Here is a 21,196-nt window from a genome sequence, read left to right on the forward strand (position 1 = left end):
TCTTTTTGTTTTGATTTTTGAGATAGCACCCCATCACTCTGTTAATAAACACTGTTTTGCATTTCAGCGTGTAGCAGACACTTCTCCAGTCAAACTTCACACAGGCTGATCTTTTACACACAGTGCATTTATGCGGCTGGATTTTTTCACACAGTGCATTTATGCTGCTGAATTTTGACACAGCACACAGTGCGTTTATGAGGCTGAATTTTTACACACAGTGCGTTTATGAGGCTGAATTTTTACATAAGCAGTTCGGCTTAAGTGCCTTTCTCTGGAGTACGATTTACATTAGATTTATTAATTTGCACTCATCACATAAAAATGACAAAATAGCTATTGTAAAAAGTGAAATGCTAAAATGAGAAACAGTCTGTAGAGTATTGAGTGCAAGGATTACCCATTAAGCCAGCAGTAGCTGGGGTCCGAGACTGGACTATTAAAATAACGAAATATACAACAAATATACAAATCTTGACTGGGCAAGGAGAAAGCGCTTTAAACAATATTTAAATACATTACGATGGCAGTGCCACGGCTGGGAACTGAACACACAACTTGAATCACAGTCCCAGTTCCCTGACCATTACACAACACCACCATCAAACGCAAAATTCAGAAGCAAAGTTTAAAAAAGCCATAGAGACCCTCTTAAGTTCAGGGGGGGAAAAAAATCAACCCTCAGGAATGTCTTGTGACTTCATACAGTGACAACTCATCGGCTCCGTGGCCAATCAGATTGGAGCATGTGCAGTCACAGCCAATGAAAACACACAGTTCAAGATCTCTAATCATCCTTAAGGCCCACAGAGCAACAGATTGCATACTGGTCTCTGGGGTACTAGTGCTTTCCCCAGTAGAACACTCATCTCTCCCACTTCTCTGAGTTCTCTGTGTCATCCCCATGCAGTTTACGCTGAAAATAATCAGTTCTATTCAAGTCCCTATCGATGAGCGGTAATCAGGTATGGCTGCAAAGGCCTCAGAACGATGCTTTTCAGAAAGACTCGTCTGAAAATGAAATGCCGTTTCACCGAAAGAATCGCGCAAAAGGAAGATCTCCCTAAACCCTATTTGGCACAATGCATTCTTACATTTAAGGCGTTTGGCAGATACTCCTATCTACAGCAATTTGCACAAATTACTTTTTTTTGTTGTTGCATACAATCCGTTTGATGCAGCTGGATATTTACAGAAGCAGTTCATATTAAGTACCTAGCACAAGAGTGCACACCAGCAGTGCCTAACCTGAGAATGAAATTTACAGACTACACACCTGCAGTACCTAAACTGAGAATGAAATTTACAGACTACCCACCAGCAGTACCTAAACTGAGAACCAAATTTACAGACTACCCACCAGCAGTACCTAACCTAAGAACCAAACTTACAGACTACACACCAGCAGTACCTAACCTGAGAACCAAACTTACAGACTACACACCTGCAGTACCTAACCTAAGAACCAAACTTACAGACTACACACCAGCAGTACCTAACCTAAGAACCAAATTTACAGACTACACACCAGCAGTACCTAACCTGAGAACCAAACTTACAGACTACACACCAGCAGTACCTAACCTGAGAACCAAACTTACAGACTACACACCAGCAGTACCTAACCTGAGAATCAAACTTACAGAGCACACACCTGCAGTACCTAACCCAAGAACCAAACTTACTGCATCACAAAAGCAGCTCCCTGACCCCCATGCTGGACTCCCATCGTAATGTGGCGTAAATGTGAGGATTCGTTCATTTCTCTGTGTTGCTGGTATTCACACGCAGAGCAGAGCGCTCATATGGGCAGACCTCCTGAAAACGGAGCGCGGCCCAGAAAGCCGGTAACGGGAAAAAGAAGGAGGTCCCGTCGCCTCGTCTTCGTTTTGGCGGGAAGGCCGTCGTTAACGCTCATTAACCCTCTCCCCTCTCTCCCCTCCCCTCCCTCCCCTCCCTCCCCTCCTCCCCTCCCTCCCCTCCCTCCTCCTCCTCCCCTCCCCTCCTCCGTCTCTCCGCAGGTCTGTCGGTGGCCGTGCTGAAGTTCTCCCAGTCGCTGCAGGAGTTCCAGTTCGAGTGCATCGGAGACGCCGAGACGGACGACGAGATCAGCATCGGTGAGCGCCTCCTCCGCCCCCCCCCCCCCCCCCCCCATTCCCCCATTCCCAACCCCAGCCCGCCCCCCGGGTCACGGTCTAAATTACAACCTTTTCCTTGGTATTTGGGTAAGAGGTCCCAGGGGACGTTGTGGGCCCCGTTGTCCGTTGTAGATCGCGGTGGCCTGTGACACCAGGGTAAATATGGATTACACCGGTGCTCTCTCAGACGAAAGGCTGTCCCGAGTGATCGCCTGTGCGGGTTCGAGGACCGCCGGGTCGATGGCCAGACACAGGCAGCCGACACCACTTCTTCAACAAAACCCAGTCCTGTTTCCAAGGCCTTGATCCCCACGCCATTCTCAGGGAGTTTAGTCATTGTTTAATCAGGGGGCTTTTAGTCATTGTTTAATCAAGGCTGTTTAACATTGTGAGGCCCTTTACTTTAATGATGTTTTTCTTTTAAAAAAAAATAACTGAACAAAAAATCCCATTGGGATAAAAACATCAAGCTGTACAGACGCAGTTTAAGGTCAAAGGTCAACGCAGCTGAGTGTTGGGCGTTTTCTGGTGGAAGTGTATGTGGGGGGGGGGGGGGGGTTACAGCATGTGTGAAGTCATTTAGCCCTATTAAGGTGTAAGATCACAAATATGTATTTAGAATTTTCTTAACTGAACATTCTAACGCTGATGTCACAATCACTGCTGGTAAATTGAAAGTTCTAGAACACTGACTTAGAATTTTGAAGAAAAAAAAAAACCTCCTCTTCTCTTAAATTAGCGATAAGTTTCTCTGGCCTTTCCCCATCTTCTGTTTATCAGTTGTCTTCCTTCTCCTTTTCTCTTTGTGTGCAACCTGCTGCAGAAATGTTCCGAGCCACAGGAAATGAGTGTGATAATGCCAGCTGTTGCTTGCACGTTGTTGCCGTCTATGCTTTTCTTATTCTGATCATCCTGGTCTGAAGCTAAAATGGTTGGCTTTCATTCCTCAAACTGCAGGCATCGACACGTTATAAAGAAGTCTTATTGTCTCCATGTGCTTGGGGGGGGGAGTTTTCTCTCATTGTGACTGAGCATGCTCTAATTTGAGTTGGCTTTTTGTCATCATTTCTAACATCCGTAATTGAGGGTTTTGAGTATCTTGGCGATAACGGTAGAGCGTCTTGCTTCCTCTCTGCTTCTGTGATTGGACGGAGATGGACGGAGGCTACGCAGTTTCGGTCTGAGCAAACGTCTCTGTGATTACACCGCAACCTGCGCTTTGACCCGACGCACAGCTTTCCCTCCCGGGGCGTGGGGGGCGGCGGGCGGGGGGCGGAGAAGGGGTGGGGGGGGACAGGCCCCTGAAAAGTGGCTGCTCCGTCGAAAAAAGTTTGCCAGGTGAACGGCCTAGTCTCTGTGATCTCTCGTACGACCGACTCGAAAAAGGGCAGCGTTACTTTTTTTTCTGGCGCAGAAAAATGTAATTGCGTTCTGAAATCAATCGGGGTCGTCGCCGAACCCCCCCCCCCCCCCCCCCGCGCGCGCTCTGACCGGCTCCGCCGAGCCCTGGCGGGACTCCGAGCGGGACTGCGAGCGCGGGGCGCCTTGATGTGGCGACGAGGCGATGAGGCGATCTGCTTTGATGCCCCCGACTCATCCACCGAACGTACCGCCAACCCGCCCGCTCCCGGAGAGGTCACCTGACCCCGTATCGATCTCAGCGCCGCTTCCCTCGGTGACATTCACAGACCCACGGCAGCTACCCAGAAATCAATGCGAAAGCCAGATTGATACGGCAATAGAAAATATTAATTGCCCCTCCACCCCCCACTCCACCAACCCAATCCACCCACCAAAAGAAGAAAAGGATGATGAAAAAGTTCGAGAGTCTTTGTTAAGGTCACTCTTGCGTGGATCCATTTCACTTTCAGTGGTGCAGAAGTCCAAAATGCCAAGGTACTTTTTTTTGAAATCTCCGAATGAGGAATAGGTCAGCGAGATATCTGCTCTGGTGCCATATTTTTCAACGTCTCGCCTCATAAATGTGACCACTGCTGCAGTCATTACTGCTGAAATACGACGGATCCTGTGGAAATGGCTTAAGGATAGATTTCACATGAAACGAGTCAGAAATAAATATATGGGGATTATTTACTTTTTTTTTAACATAGCCTCCAGCTAACATAAATTTTTAAAAAATACAGTTTCACACTTTTAATATTGGTGATTTAAATAATGTTTATGACACAAGCTACAAATACTGGAAAGGAATAATCACATGTATATGTGTGTGTATATATATATATATATATATATATATATGCACATTGCACACACAGTCATGTTGCAAACAAACACTGAAGCAGTATTTCAAATTGAGGGGAAGTTTAGCAGTTAGTTTCAGTGTGTAGCAGAGCTTTGCAGAGAATGCTAATGGCTACAGCCAGTATGCCCTGGTAAGATGGCCGCCAGTGCGATTCCTGTCTTTTTGCAAAAATGCCATAGTTATTGGTGTAAAACAACCAGCGTGGCTGTAGTAGTGAATCTGAATAGAGTGATATCTGGCCCCAAGGTCATTACTAACAATATCTGTTTACTTATTGTACATAAAATAAAACAAATAAAGTATCTGCTGTTCTTATAATTCTGAAAAATGAACGTTTTGCACAGCTCCAATACAACACCCATGGCAGTTAAAAGCAGATAAAAAAACAGAGAAGGCGTTTGTGTTTCCATGACGCCACCGTGGTTGAATGTAACTCTGTTACGAACAATAAAATTCCCAGAGCTGCTGTCCTTCAACGCTGCGTCTGTATAGCTGCGACTTATTTTTCCCGTCTGTCAAGTATAATTCAGTCCTCCTAACAACCTTTTCAGCAACTGACTGGTCTTTAGCCTTGCTGTTCTGAGTTGCTGTTCTGTTGGTAGCAGTTTTCTCCTCTTGGTGAGCACGTGTCCTCTGGCACAGAATCCTGCCTCTCTGATTGGCTGAAATGCGGCGAGTCGGTCGGCGGGCAGTTTTACCAGATCCTGACTCTCTGATTGGCTGAAATGCGGCGAGTCGGTCGGCGGGCAGTTTAACCAGAAGACGCCCCTGACGGGCCTGACAGCCGAAAACAGCCGTTCTCGAAAAAAGGAGACCCGGCCCGGTCGAGTGGGCCGCCGCCCCGGGGAGGTCAGAGGTCAGGGCGACTGAAACAGGAGGAAGTTGCGGTTTTTCGGATGGTTATTTATAGAAGGCCGCGGGGCCTCCGTCCTCCCCTGGCTGTGGAGACGGTTTGCCCGTCTGATCCAGCTTAGAGGTGCCACAGATCCCATAAGCCAACCAGATGCGCGTTTACGCACCGAGCGTTCTCTCTCTCGTGCGCCCAAGTTGACACGGAAACGCTCCCGATGTGTCAGCTTGGACATTCCGTACTGCGATTGTCTATCATGTGACCTAGCAGCGGGAGAACTGGAGGTGCTGTCACTTGTGGGCACTAATTGCCCTCGTGGGGGTGCTTCTGCTGAACCTCTTACACGGCTCCCGGGTAGGACGTTCACCTGTTCAAAAAATTTCATTACCGCGCATCAGCAGAAATGCGCAAGGCATGCGATCTTTGGGATCTGGCCTCCAGATTGGAAAAAAGGGGGGAATTCTTAAACAGCAGTGGACACCTACGGGCGATGAGACGGAAGCTAAACCGTGAAGCATAACTGTGTAGCAGGAAGAAAATCACATGGTCAGTCGATGGCTATTTCGCCAAAAAAAATGCCATGCAAAAAACGCAATAAATTTCTCCCCTGCAATAAATAAAAAAAATAAATGCCTGTTTATCAGTTATGCAACAAATGTAGCTTGTGTGCAAAGCCTTTTTTTATTTTTAAACTAAGCCCTGAACGACAGAGGTGTGACATTTCTGAGTGCCTGCCTGGTTCATTAAGACTTCTCGGACCGAAAGGTTAGCAGTCTCCAGCGAGAGCAGTAAACACCGAGCGGAACTTGGAGATTGCAAAGCCCTGCAGGCACTGATCAGGTGACACGGACGGGAAAGCTGAATCTCCAGACATCATTACGGCTGTAATGGCTGTTGTGTTTCTTTTTGCTTGTTTTTTTCAGATGTGTATCTAAGTTGTTAACATTCTTCTACACTGAAGTCATTTTCAGTGGCTTCACTGAAACGTCTGGCTGCAGCAGGCCTTGATATTAACGGCGAGGTTGGAAACGTCTGATCCAATTCACAAGTAAAGCGGTGCAGGGCATTGGTTGTCTCTCTATCGTAGTTTGAGTGTTAATTTTCAGAAAATATGTCTCTGCGCTGTAATTTTACACAGAAGTACTACACTTTCTTGCTTTGAGTCATCCACTTTCATTACTATTTTTTCACTGTTGTCTGTGCGCTAGTCATTGTGTTTAATGTAATGTTGATATCTGTCTATGTTTGATGTTACTGACACCGTTGTATTGAACTACCCACCATGCTGTACTGAAAGCAAATTCCACAGACCTCGGTTGTGTGGTCATTAAAAGTGATTGATTGATTGATTGATTGACGGAGAAAGTATTAAAAGCATAATATCGTGAACCTTATTGTTCCGTTCACGCCATCCTCTGTAATATCTACGTGGACATTTTTCCTCTCATGCATAAGCGTTTGACCTGCCTGGACTGTCTTTGAAGGAAATGTTTGAGTAATAATTCATTTTTCTTTCTTTTCTTCTTACAGCTCAGTCTTTCAAGGAGTTCTCTCAGCTGTTAAGTACAGTGGAAGAAGAGAGAAGGCGACTGGTGAGGCCTTTTTGTTGTAGTTGATATTTTATTAATGAGATACTCATGCTCAGCGCAGCGCGCTTACAGACACACTTGCGCTGATAAAACTGCCGGTAGTGTGGCATACAGACCAGTGTCTGTGCCTCAGTACAGACTGGGAGCAGAGCATGTTTTTATTTTTTATTGTGTGTTTGTAGTTTCTTTAGGTTGTATAGGTTAATGAGTATGTGTGTTTGTAGTTTATTTAGGTTGTATAGTTAATGAGTATGTGTGTTTGTAGTTTATTTAGGTTGTATAGGTTAATGAGTATGTGTGTTTGTAGTTTATTTAGGATGTATAGGTTAATGAGTATGTGTGTTTGTAGTTTATTTAGGTTGTATGTTAATGAGTATGTGTGTTTGTAGTTTATTTAGGTTGTATAGGTTAATGAGTATGTGTTTGTGGTTCTCTTTAGGTTGTATAAGTTAATGAGTATGTGTGTTTGTAGTTTATTTAGGTTGTATAGGTTCATGAGTATGTGCGTTTGTAGTTTATTTAGGTTGTATAGGTTAATGAGAATATGTGTTTGTAGTTTCTTTAGGTTGTATAAGTTAATGAGTATATGTGTTTGTAGTTTATTTAGGTTGTATAGGTTCATGAGTATGTGTGTTTGTAGTTCATTTAGGTTGTATAGGTTAATGAGTATGTGCGTTTGTAGTTTATTTAGGTTGTATAGGTTAATGAGTATATGTGTTTGTAGTTTCTTTAGGTTGTATAGGTTAATGAGTATGTGTGTTTGTAGTTTATTTAGGTTGTATAGGTTCATGAGTATGTGTGTTTGTAGTTTATTTAGGTTGTATAGGTTAAGGATTATGTGTGTTTGTAGTTTATAAGACCAGGCTTTGAGGCCAGGCCTGTACTTGTAACACAGGAGACCAGGCCCCCGTTCATCTCATCATCACACCATCTGACCAATCAGAAAAGGGTACAGGCTGACTGACAGCACAGGCCCCGCCTCCGCCATGCTTACCAACAGCAGAGCTGATTGCAGGTTAATGTAAAAGCTTCTGTGGTCGGTTGTGCCTTTCCCAGCACATTTAGCCAGGTTTTGACAAGCTGAACGCAGTTATTCAAAACAACGAGCAGCCCATATTAAAGAGAAAAGGAAAGAACAATAAGCCGTTGGAGGTGACACGTTCATCCCTGGTTTCTATCTTCTTAGAAGCCTGGTGCCTTTTTTTTTCACTTAGTTTTTTTTTTTTTTGCAGTTGAGGACATTTTTCAGCAGATTAGCGTTCCTCTAACATTCCTCCAGCCGAAGCACACCAGCTCCAGCTTACTCTCCATGTATGGCAGAAATTTCAGGGCTCGAGAGTTCGAGCCTTTCTGAGAAAAGCGCTGGAGCCTGTAGCACTGCCAGCATTCCCACACCGAGTACATTTCTCTATTTTCTATCTTTTAAATATATATTTTTTTTTTGCATGGGCTGAAAACTAATGAATTTAGCGTGGCGATAAGCGGTTGGGCCAGCCCTGTTTGGGTGCAGTTCCCTTTAGAGCACAGGGAAGTTCTCAGCCGTTGGAGAGTGGCCGGGCAGAAGCCCCTCTCGTCTACATCGGCTCAGTTTGAACCGACATTGGGCCTGACCTCGACATCGCTCAGATCCACATTCCTTCCAAACGGGCTCATGACGATCCTCGCTTCCTGTTTCTAGGCAACCGGTGACATTTGTCCCTGAAGAAAGCCACAAGGCCCAAGGTTGTGTGTTACAGAACAATAAGCTCCGGAATGTAAGGTAGCTGGGGAGAGGTACACCCACACTGGTGCCGCTGATGCCGCTTTCGCTAATTTCGCTAGCGTGACATTTTGCGCGACGGCGTCGGGGGCAGAGAAGGGGAGTACGCAGAGGCGCGAGTAGAAGCACGGAGAACCGGTCGAAACCGGTGTTTGCGCCGCACCGATGTCCCATTTTGAGGACCCGTGTGTCTGCCGTTCCCCCCGAGTCAATGCTGGATGGGGTCCAGGAGAAGACGGTATAAATCAGAAGTTGGTGGTGGGGGGGCGGAGGGGGTCAGAGAACTCTGGAAATGATTTAAGCGACGCGCGCGGTGCCTAAGCACAGATGCCCTGGCCGACATCGCTTTCATTTCAGCCTCGGCTGTCGATGTGATGTATCCGTGGCAACTCGCCCCCTCCCCTTTTTTATTATTGGAAACGACTGGAAGGAGGGAAGGAGAGAATAGAGGAAGGGGGATGAAAGGAAGAGGAGGAGGGAGGTCAGGCCATCAGAGTGTGCTCTCTGTTTTCGGGGGTGGAGAGGGGGGTGTGGGGAGGTCATGTAGACACCCCCCCTCCCCATTTGCGAGGGCTGTAAATTTGGGAGCAGGGGGAAAATGAGTCTGGAAGGAAGGAACAGGCTAAATATTGTCCCTCGTAAAGCAGGCTAGCGGTCTCTCAGATTACAGAGCTCCTTCTTGTTCATTACTGGATATCATGGAGGGGGAAAAAAAGACACCAAAGAGTAGGTTTCAGAGTGCCTGGCCTAATCATTTCTTACATGTGAGCAAAGTCTGAAATTTTAATGTCTTGTCTTTTATTAATGACTTTGGGGCCTTAATGTCAGTGTGAGTAAAATTATAATAACAGTGTTAAGGAAATTTAAAATGTTTTACTCAATGTTCTATTTTTTTCTTTTTTTCTTCTCAATGAGATGATGAGAGCCTGCCTCATCTTCTGGGAACACAATTTGTGGAAGTGTCGCAACGAGAACAACGTGTAATGATTGTGTGACCTGCATAAGAGAGATTACGAAATTATTAAAAGTCAGTGGCAGTTAACCTCGGGTCAAAAAAACGAAAACTGCAGGAAGGTGAGGGGCAGGTGTTGGTATGACTACAGGTTTCTCTTGCAGGGGTGAGGTGGACTCTTCACAGAGTCCGCACTTCCTGTAATGGGAGTGACAAACAAGCCGGATCTGACCCCAAACCCCCCCATCCCCCCTCCCTCCCCAACCTCATCCCTGCTTTCTGCATCTGGACTTAATTTTAAAGGCCGAAGACAAACAGCAACGTGCACGTGCACTCTCGCGCATACACATGCACTTCTCTCTCTCTCACACACACACACACACACACACGCACTCTCTTTCTCTCTCCGACACATACACACACAGACACATACACACGCACGCACGCACACACAGACACATACACACACGCGCACTCACGCACACATACACACACACTCACACACATACACACACAGGCTTACACGCACGCACGCACGCACACACACACACTAACACGCGCACACACACGCGTGCAAACACACACACACACACCTACACACCCACACCCTCACTCAGGCTAGCACTACATCAACCTCCACCTAATGGAATTCTGTATGTGTTGAATTAGGGCCCCATACTGATGTGGTGGTTTATTAACTGACAGTGCCGTGTATGATGCACTGCCCCCGTTTCCAGAACCTTCCACTGCCTCGCCGGGGTAGGGGGAAAGAATTCTGCCATCGACGGCTCTGAAATGTTTTATTGTCTGTGGTTTGGCAGGATGCCAGTCCTGGAGAGGCAGGATGCCAGTACTGGCCAACACAGGACTGATATTACACATCTCCTAGTGTCTGCTCAGAGATGGTGTGTAGCAACAGAACAGGACTGATATTACACACGTCCTAGTGTCTGCTCAGAGATGGTGTGTAGCAACAGAACAGGACTGATATTACACATGTTCTAGTGTCTGCTCAGAGATGGTGTGTAGCAACAGAACAGGACTGATATTACACACGTCCTAGTGTCTGCTTAGAGATGGTGTGTAGCAACAGAACAGGACTGATATTACACATGTTCTAGTGTCTGCTCAGAGATGGTGTGTAGCAACAGAACAGGACTGATATTACACACGTCCTAGTGTCTGCTTAGAGATGGTGTGTAGCAACAGAACAGGACTGATATTACACATGTTCTAGTGTCTGCTCAGAGATGGTGTATATTCACAGAGCAAGGGCCAGTATCATGAAGCTGGGTCACTGAGTTTGCTGGATAACTGCACTGTGTGAAACCCGGAACAGCTCTGTTTACTTCAGTCCACGTTCCATATTTGGGAGGGTTCCAGGTTTCATTTGGTCACAGTTATCCCGGCTAACTCGGTAATCCTGCTGCGTGATGCCGCCCCCTAGTCCGATATTTCACGCGTCCTGGTGTGTGCTCAGAGAAGGGGTTCTGTGTGCTTCGAGCTTGTGCGTGTCACTTCTCTGGCATTTCAGAAAAGGTACGGATGGGAGGGGTGGGGGGGGGGGGGGTCACCCCCCGTGGTTATGAAGAGCTCACCGCAGCCTTTTGTCCAAGTCAAGCAATAAAACATTTTTTTTTTGTAAAAAAAAAAAGGAAATGACTACAAGATGTACTGTGATATGAGGTAATAGTCTGGTCATGGTGCATTAGAGTGAACGTGAAGCGTGAGGCACTTCTAAAGCAGGGCTGGCCAACCCTGTTCCCAACCCAGATCTACCGTCCTCCAGGTTTTCATTTCAACGCTAAATTGGCACACCTGATTCTACTAATTAGCAGCTCAACGATATCTCTAGCTGCTGAATGAGGTGTGGCTTCGTTAGGGTTGGAGTGAAAAGCTGCAGGATGGTAGATTGCCAGGAACAGAGTTGGGCAGCCCTGTCTTAATCATGTTCCAGCCAGGCTGAGTGAGAGTGATGCTGGAAGTGAGGGGGGGGGGGGGTTGGCACGTGAACATTTGATTTCTCCCCAGCCCCAGTTTGTTGGTGCCCTCTGTGCCAGGTTCGGGGTTGACGGAAAGCGGAGGAGGGAGGGGCTTGTTCCCAAGGTTACCAGAGCCACGCTAAAGAGACACCGGCGAGCGATCTGAGTGAAAGATCCATCGCCATGCCGACCGTGATGTAACGGCCCTCTGCGTTCTGAACGGTCTCCTCGCACACCAGACGCTGTCAGGCCGACTCCCCTAAAGATGATTGATGTCTCGTTTAGTCGTGTTTATTTAGTCTAATTAACATCACCACCCCCCCAGTGCCCTTTAAAAAACACAGTGCAGTGATTGGCCCAGGTGTGATTGTCCTGTCCCCCCCCCCTCCTCTGTAAATTACCTCTCTGCCCTCCCCCCCCCCCCCCGGCCTGTGGGATTGGCTTCGTACCCGTTTTTGTTGTGCGCTGTGACGTGTGGGTCTGCTCAATGTGAAATTTGCAATGGAGGGCTGTCTCTCCCTGTTCCCTCTCCACTGGAGAAAGACCCAGAAAGGATCTGGGTCTGGCAATTAGTGCCACAGATTTTATAGATTTACCAGACACCCAGATGCTTCTCCCCTCCCTTTTTGTTACTACAGAGGGGTTCAGATTGGTTACAGGAGTTCCTTGGTCATGCGTCTTAATGAACTTTCACAGCGGAAATGTGTGGTCTTCGACAAAAGTGAGACAGAACTTTCTGTGTTAAAAAATAAGGAGCTGAGTATCTGGGTTGCCTTTTGAATCTGTGTTTGTGCTATGCTGTGATTCACTATGAACCCCCCCCCCCCCCATTAACAACCATTAAACAGTTTTAAACTGTGCTCTCGGGGAGGGGGTGAGGGGGAGCTGCTGAGTGGCTTATCCTGTGTTAAGGCAGTTTTCCCGTGTATGGATGGGGCCGGCAGTCTGGTATCGACAGTGCCAGTGCTGATGTGCTGATGCACATTTGGCTCCAGCATCTCGCAGGGATGGAAATGCTCCAGACCTCTGGGGTGATTCTGTATCTGCACACATCCCCCCACCTGTCAACCCGCCATGGCAATGATTGCCTCATAAACTACACATGGAGTATCTTTCTCTGTGTGTGTGTTTGTGTGTGTCTGCATATGTGTGTGTGCGTATCTGCAAATGTCTGCATATGTGTGTGTGTTTGTGTGTGTCTGCATATGTCTGCATATGTGTGTGTGTTTGTGTGTGTCTGCATATGTGTGTGTGTTTGTGTGTGTCTGCGTATGTCTGCATATGTGTGTGTGTCTGCGTATGTCTGCATATGTGTGTGTGCGTGTCTGCATATGTCTGCATATGTGTGTGTGTTTGTGTGTGTCTGCATATGTGTGTGTGTTTGTGTGTGTCTGCGTATGTCTGCATATGTGTGTGTGCATGCACGCAACGTGTGTGTGTCTGCGTATGTCTGCATATGTGTGTGTGCATGCACATGTGTGTGTGCGTGTGTGTATGAATGTTTGTGCATGCATGTGTGCGCGTGCGTGTGTGTTTTCATGCGTCTGCATGTGTGTGTGTGTGTGTGTGTGTATATATGCATGCAAGCTCAATTTGTAGACAGCAGTGTGAGAAATAGCAGCTCCTGGCTTCACTGGCTTCCCATGCTTGTCAGCACACACAACTTCATCATGGGTTTCCTTTCCAAACCCTCATAAAAATTAGCAAAAAAACTGGAAGCTGTTGCTGGCTCCAATTAGGCCTAGCCGTGCAGTGTCTGCTGTGTTAAAATAGCCAAAGGCGGTCTGGGATATTTTCAGAGGCCTTTCCTGTTTTAAATGAGCTCTCTCCCAGCACTGGCCCATTAGAAGCACTAAACTGGTTTGATAGATCTGGATAGATAGCTGGATAGATCTTACTCACGTAGCTATTTCAGTCTCATTCCATTCTGTGTGTAGATTCATGCAGAATCTACACACAGAAATTTACGGCCTGTGGTGATTTTGGACAGGAGATGTATGGGGTTTGACGAGGCATGTGGAACTTATTTTTCCGAAATGCTCAGATGAGACCAAGCCAGCGATTACGTGAGTAGGGAGATATGAAAGGAACTTTGTTCTGTTTTTGTTAGATTTTTTTATCTGACAAATGATAGAATGCTACTAATTACAGCATCATCATTATTTCATTATACATTAGAATCTGTTTTATTGATGCAGCTGTCAGTCATTCCTGTGAACGCCTGTCATAACAGCAGATTGATATTTAGACTGAAACAAATTTGAACAATGGCAGATTGTCCCAAAATAGTGAGTAGACACAGTGATATAGTGACATGACACTGCATATCTGTCAGTATTGTCAAGTGAAATCTGACACTATGGGTTTTACTGAAATTTTACATCATTGATGATGTCATCAGTTTCCTCCGGGTACTCTGGTTTCCTCCCACAGTCCAAAGGCATGCAGGTTAGGCTAATTGGAGACTCTAAATTGCCCATAGGCAGTGGGTTGTGTGCCCTGCGATAGATTGGTGGTCTGTCCAGGGTGTATTCCTGCTTCTTGCCCAATGCATGCTGGGATAGGCTCCCCCCACAAACCTGCTTAGGATAAGCGGGTATAGATAATGGATGGATGGATGGAAGATGTGATCGTAAAATTCTATGATTGAGAGAACTTGGCTCACTGTCTGCAGGAAATGAAACTGCAGGCCTAGTTTGCTAATTATCTGTCCTTTTCTTCTGCCAAGTTGCTTGGGAAAAAAAATGTTGTCACATGGCATTTATTTTATTTCATTTTCTACGGTTTGTTCAACAATTTGGGTTAAGTACTGTCCTCGAGGGTGTAGCGGTGGGGTCCCTGCTGGGAGCCGAACCAATGTTAGAACTGCGAGCCCCTTTCCCATTCGCTTCAGTGCCACCCAACTGCCAACAGCGTTCCGCTCTCCACTCGTTTTATTCCCTTTTCCCCGATTAGAGCTGGCAACGCTCGCAGGCTTTGATCCGGCTAACGGCAGTTTAGCATTTTAGCGGTACGGCACGAGGGGCCGTGCTGTATCGGTGCGAGAGGCCAGGCTGTATCGGTGCGAGAGGCCAGGCTGTATCGGTGCGAGAGGCCAGGCTGTATCGGTGCGAGAGGCCAGGCTGTATCGGTGCGAGAGGCCAGGCTGTATCGGTGCGAGAGGCCAGGCTGTATCGGTTTGAGGGGCCAGGCTGTATCGGGGCGAGAGGCCAGGCTGTATCGGTGCGAGAGGCCAGGCTGTATCGGTGCGAGAGGCCAGGCTGTATCGGTGCGAGAGGCCAGGCTGTATCGGTGCGAGAGGCCAGGCTGTATCGGTGCGAGAGGCCAGGCTGTATCGGTGCGAGAGGCCAGGCTGTATCGGTGCGAGAGGCCAGGCTGTATCGGTGCGAGAGGCCGTGCTGTATCGGTGCGAGAGGCCAGGCTGTATCGGTGCGAGGGGCCAGGCTGTATCGGTGCGAGAGGCCAGGCTGTATCGGTGCGAGGGGCCGTGCTGTATCGGTGCGAGAGGCCAGGCTGTATCGGTGCGAGAGGCCGTGCTGTATCGGTGCGAGAGGCCGGCTGTATCGGTGCGAGAGGCCAGTGCTGTATCGGTGCGAGAGGCCAGGCTGTATCGGTGCGAGAGGCCAGGCTGTATCGGTGCGAGAGGCCAGGCTGTATCGGTGCGAGAGGCCAGGCTGTATCGGTGCGAGGGGCCAGGCTGTATCGGTGCGAGAGGCCAGGCTGTATCGGTGCGAGGGGCCGTGCTGTATCGGTGCGAGAGGCCAGGCTGTATCGGTGCGAGAGGCCAGGCTGTATCGGGGCGAGAGGCCAGCTGTATCGGTGCGAGAGGCCAGGCTGTATCGGTGCGAGGGGCCAGGCTGTATCGGTGCGAGGGCCAGGCTGTATCGGTGCGAGAGGCCAGGCTGTATCGGTGCGAGAGGCCAGGCTGTATCGGTGCGAGAGGCCAGGCTGTATCGGTGCGAGAGGCCAGGCTGTATCGGTTGCGAGGGCCAGGCTGTATCGGTGCGAGGGGCCAGGCTGTATCGGTGCGAGAGGCCAGGCTGTATCGGTGCGAGAGGCCAGGCTGTATCGGTGCGAGAGGCCAGGCTGTATCGGTGCGAGGGGCCAGGCTGTATCGGTGCGAGAGGCCAGGCTGTATCGGTGCGAGAGGCCAGGCTGTATCGGTGCGAGAGGCCAGGCTGTATCGGTGCGAGAGGCCAGGCTGTATCGGTGCGAGAGGCCAGGCTGTATCGGTGCGAGAGGCCAGGCTGTATCGGTGCGAGAGGCCAGGCTGTATCGGTGCGAGAGGCCAGGCTGTATCGGTTCGAGAGGCCAGGCTGTATCGGTGCGAGAGGCCAGGCTGTATCGGTGCGAGAGGCCAGGCTGTATCGGTGCGAGAGGCCAGGCTGTATCGGTGCGAGAGGCCAGGCTGTATCGGTGCGAGAGGCCAGGCTGTATCGGTGCGAGAGGCCAGGCTGTATCGGTGCGAGAGGCCAGGCTGTATCGGTGCGAGAGGCCAGGCTGTATCGGTGCGAGAGGCCAGGCTGTATCGGTTGCGAGGGCCAGGCTGTATCGGTGCGAGAGGCCGCACGACTTCAAGCAGGCTGTATCGGTGCGAGAGGCCAGGCTGTATCGGTGCGAGAGGCCAGGCTGTATCGGTGCGAGAGGCCAGGCTGTATCGGTGCGAGAGGCCAGGCTGTATCGTGCAGGCGCTGACTCGGGCGAGAGGCCAGGCTGTATCGGTGCGAGGGGCAGGCTGTATCGGGCGAGAGGCCAGGCTGTATCGGTGCGAGAGGCCAGGCTGTATCGGTGCGAGAGGCCAGGCTGTATCGGTGCGAGGGGCCAGGCTGTTGTATCGTGTTGCGAGAGGCCAGGCTGTATCGGTGCGAGGGTGTGCTGTATCGGTGCGAGAGGCCAGGCTGTATCGGTGCGAGAGGCCAGGCTGTATCGGTGCGAGAGGCCAGGCTGTATCGGTGCGAGGGCAGGCCGCTGTATCGGTGCGAGGGGCCAAGGCTGTATCGGTGCGAGGGGCCAGGCTGTATCGGTGCGAGGGCCAGGCTGTATCGGTGCGAGAGGCCAGGCTGTATCGGTGCGAGAGGCCAGGCTGTATCGGTGCGAGAGGCCAGGCTGTATCGGTGCGAGAGGCCAGGCTGTATCGGTGCGAGAGGCCAGGCTGTATCGGTGCGGAGTGCGAGGGCCAGGCTGTATCGGTGCGAGAGGCCAGGCTGTATCGGTGCGAGGCCAGGCTATCGTGCGAGGCCAGGCTGTATCGGTGCGAGAGGCCAGGCTGTATCGGTGCGAGAGGCCAGGCTGTATCGGTGCGAGAGGCCAGGCTGTATCGGTGCGAGAGGCCAGGCTGTATCGGTGCGAGAGGCCAGGCTGTATCGGTGCGAGAGGCCAGGCTGTATCGGTGCGAGAGGCCAGGCTGTATCGGTGCGAGAGGCCGGGCTGTATCGGTGCGAGAGGCCCAGGCTGTATCGGTGCGAGGGGTTGTGCTGTATCGGTGCGAGAGGCCAGGCTGTATCGGTGCGAGAGGCCAGGCTGTATCGGTGCGAGGGGCCAGGCTGTATCGGTGCGAGAGGCCAGGCTGTATCGGTGCGAGGGGCCAGGCTGTATCGGTGCGAGGGGCCAGGCTGTATCGGTGCGAGGGGCCAGGCTGTATCGGTGCGAGGGGCCAGGCTGTATCGGTGCGAGAGGCCAGGCTGTATCGGTGCGAGAGGCCAGGCTGTATCGGTGCGAGGGGCCAGGCTGTATCGGTGCGAGGGCCAGGCTGTATCGGTGCGAGAGGCCAGGCTGTACGGTGGAGAGCGCTGTATCGGTGCGAGGGCCAGGCTGTATCGGTGCGAGAGGCCAGGCTGTATCGGTGCGAGAGGCCAGGCTGTACGTGCGAGAGGGCCAGGCTGTATCGGTGCGAGAGGCCAGGCTGTATCGGTGCGAGAGGCCAGGCTGTATCGGTGCGAGAGGCCAGGCTGTATCGGTGCGAGAGGCCAGGCTGTATCGGTGCGAGAGGCCAGGCTGTATCGGTGCGAGAGGCCAGGCTGTATCGGTGCGAGAGGCCAGGCTGTATCGGTGCGAGAGGCCAGGCTGTATCGGTGCGAGGGGCCAGGCTGTATCGGTGCGAGGGGCCAGGCTGTATCGGTGCGAGGGGCCAGGCTGTATCGGTGCGAGAGGCCAGGCTGTATCGGTGCGAGAGGCCAGGCTGTATCGTCAATATGGTCTATATGGGAGTCTTGAGTCTCGACTCTCGAAGCGGAGGGCCAGCAACCCCCTGTAGCTGTGACTGTATTCATGATGAAGTGCCGTATCGCTTTTATAAAACCGTTATAAAACATAGAGAAACAACTAATTTATGACACAACATTATTTATTTTGTAATATTATTTCGTACGTAACGGTTCGTGCGCGGAGTCATACTGTTTGCAAACGGGCCGTTTGAATAACTGTCAATGTAATGAATTCACAACGCTGTGTAGAATGCCAGCTCAGCCAATCAGCATCCTGGTTCGAAAACAACCTGTTCTGTAATCACAGTCATATGCCATACGGTGCATCTGGTATATGAGAACCAGACCAACAGACTTTTCAAACTGCCTTGTTTTCATCAGACAGATGACTGTTTCAGAACCAGCGTTAAAGACCCCACAGTGCAACGTAATCTCTCTATTTATATTTTTAAATCTTTACCTAATTGTAACAGATGTCTGACAGTTTGTTTAAACGCCTTGTTTGTTTTGTTTTGTTTTACACAGAAGGAGCGAATCGTTTTGTTTGACCTAACTGAGAAATACTGGTGTATATTTTGGTGTATTTTTATAGTGATGTGAAACGAGAGTTTGGAATCCATGGTGTGGGTCTGTTTGAACTCCAAACCCTGACCCACCCAGCTAGAGGAAATGACTGTAGATTTCTATGGATGTTCAGGTCCAGAACGTGACACCACGTGGTAATGCTCTGGGTTTCTAGCTCTGGTTCTGGTTATTTTCCCATCAGTAAGGAATCTCACCCCCGAGTTTCACTAATTGATCTCTTCTGGCTTCACTCAGGAAGACTTTTTTCTCCGGGCAGTACTTTGGAAGCTCTGAGTCCAAGCTTAGGCCCGTTGAGCTTAAGCCATAAGAAAACTCACAAAGGACAACTAAATGTGTAAAAATGTACTTTAATACTAAAAACCTACATTGTGCATGCATCAGAAGAAGTGTTATTACGAGACCATTGAGAGGGCGACACGATGGTGCAGTGGGTAGCACATGTCGCTTCACAGCAAGAAGGTCCTTGGCCTTTCTGTGTGGTGTTTGCATGTTCTTCCCGTGTCCGCGTGGGTTTCCTCCCACAGTCCAAAGACATGATGCAGACTAGGCTAACCGGAGACTCTAAATTGCCCACAGGTATGAGTTTGTAAGTGACTGGTGTGTGTGCCCTGCGATAGATTGGCGGCCTATCCAGGGTGTATTCCTGCCTCTCGCCCAATGCATGATGGGATAGGCTCCAGCACCCCCACGACCCTGCCCAGGATAAGTGGGTACATAATGGATGGATGGATAGGCCATTGAGATCTCTGGAGTCATTTACATGTTTAAAAGCTGCTTTCTGTCAAACTAAATTTTGCCGTCAAGTCTCAAGATATTTTAAGGGCTACTTCTGCTTGAGATCTACAATATATCTGAATCACAGTAGTCAACCTGTTGACTGACACACACTGTTTTTTTTTCGTGCATGTTGCATAATACTTACTTAAATCCCAAACTGGTTTTTTAGGAAATGCAGTTTGGGCTTGTTTGGGCGACCGTGTTTTTTCAGCACTTGAGCTCATAAACTGTTTAAGGTCAGGCATCGCGTTTCATGCTTGAACACGGAGCCTGGCTGTGACTCATCGGTGTGGACCAATCGCGTGCGTAGCGGGAAGCGCTTCAGAGAGCAATGGCGTGAGCGATGGACTGAACGCAATGCTATCGGGACGCCCCAGCTCCAGAATTAAGGCCAGCATTACGGGTGTATTACAGACCCTCAGCCTCTAGTTTATCACCAGCACCGAAGGCACAGAACAACACCCTAAATCAAAAACAAGGTGCTTTGCCACTCCCTACCTCCAGGGCCGTCAATCTCCCAGCCGCGCAGAGAGAAGCCTAGCGGGAGAATGAATAAGCTCACGGCACAAAGATCCTGAGCGATCGGCTCGGTGTATCTCCTCTGATCTATTCGCGCGTGGAATGGAGGCTGTCAGCATCCAGCGAGCGCTGTTGAGCGGGACCCAAAGCGAGCCGAGCTGAGACATACTCTGAGAACTCTGGGCAGATGTGGTGACAGAAAGCAACGTTTAAATGCATCCGTAGCCTATAACCGCAAATCACTGGCGTTCGTGCAGGTGTGAACCATATCTCTTTCCTTGGGCAGGCACTGTGTCTCGCACGCAGCCACTTCGGGTCATTTGTCTCCATTGTTTTAGGAATTATGGGTAATGGTGTTTTTGCATGACGTCTCGCTGTGTTCATTCCTCCTTCTTTTTTTCTGCCCTGAAGCTAAGCCTGGCTGGAGTGAGCAATGGGGATGTCAGTAAATTAAGTTGATTTATTTGTTGGCCGCAGTCCTAGAACCTCCCGAAGAACTGGTTCTCCTTTTTCAGTCAAAACAGTTTCGTTCCAGCAGTTCGGCACTCACACACACAGTTCTGTGTTTTTGACAGATTTTGTTGTGTTTTTTTTTTAGATACAGAACGCTGACGACGTCCTGATCACGCCGCTGGAGAAGTTTCGGAAAGAGCAGCTCGGTGCGGCAAAAGTAAGTCAATCCCAGAATCCTCGTGGTTTGCAGTCCCGTGCCGAGACCTAGCGATGTCAACAGTTCACCCTCCCCTTCCCGAAATCACAACACACTGTGTCCACATATGAAATGATTAATTGTGTGGATTGGGATCACGTAATTGGTATATCATGCGCGTAATCTTAAATGCCCTTGACCCCTCTGGAGTGTCTTTAATCCGGCTCTCTGTGAATCAGACAGGGTAAACAAACCCGCGCTGAGATGCGCGCGGAGGAAGCGCCGGGGCGTGGCCGTCCAGCGGCGCGGAGGCTGCGTATCTTAAACAACCATATTTAAGGCCTGTTTGTCTCCTGGAGCCGCAGACGCATCAAAGCGTTCACGGGCTCTCTGGGGAGGCCTCTCTGGGGCGGGACGGGATGGGGGGGGGGGGCGTCTCGCGAATCCAGTCGCTGGCGGTAATGGCGCATGCACTGATGCCTAACTAAAGCGGGCCTGCGCAAAGGCTTTTTCCAAAGACGGTAAACACACACTGAGCTCCATCCGGTTGCTCCTGCCTCCGCTGGAGAAAAAGATTCTTGTTTTGTTTGTTTGTTTAGTTTTTTGATGCACTGTCATTTTATAATTCAGATGGAAACAGAGCGTGAAGACGGCTTTTCGCTGCTTTTTCTCCGTTTTCCGCCGCCGTGCCCAGAAGCACACCCCCCGCCGTCATAACGGTGAATTTACCGCGCGTCTGACCGTAGATCGGCAGAAAAGTCGGCAAAATGAGAAACAGCCTGAACCGGTCGCCTTGACGAGGTCTGACCTGCTGTCGGACCGGAGATGGATGACTGCGGATGTCTTGGACATAATTTAATCTGCACAAGATGTAATTACAGAACAGGATTTAATTAATTAGAAGCGGAGATTCAAGGCCAGCGGACC

At 49.6% G+C, this 21,196-nt stretch overlaps 1 protein-coding gene across 2 annotated transcripts in view; it reads left to right on the forward strand.

Annotated features, from left to right (window-relative positions):
• The window catches only part of LOC135236573 (rho GTPase-activating protein 42), a 79,861-nt gene that overhangs the window by 16,834 nt on the left and 41,831 nt on the right, over nt 1-21,196 (forward strand). For both annotated transcript variants that reach the window (XM_064303026.1, XM_064303027.1), the window contains exons 2-4: nt 2,022-2,117; nt 6,785-6,846; nt 20,219-20,290. In XM_064303026.1, the coding sequence (XP_064159096.1) occupies nt 2,022-2,117; nt 6,785-6,846; nt 20,219-20,290 (230 nt within the window). The remainder of the gene's footprint in view (nt 1-2,021; nt 2,118-6,784; nt 6,847-20,218; nt 20,291-21,196) is intronic.

The sequence above is a fragment of the Anguilla rostrata genome, chromosome 12 (genome assembly GCF_018555375.3).
Source record: "Anguilla rostrata isolate EN2019 chromosome 12, ASM1855537v3, whole genome shotgun sequence".
Classification (NCBI taxonomy): domain Eukaryota; kingdom Metazoa; phylum Chordata; class Actinopteri; order Anguilliformes; family Anguillidae; genus Anguilla; species Anguilla rostrata.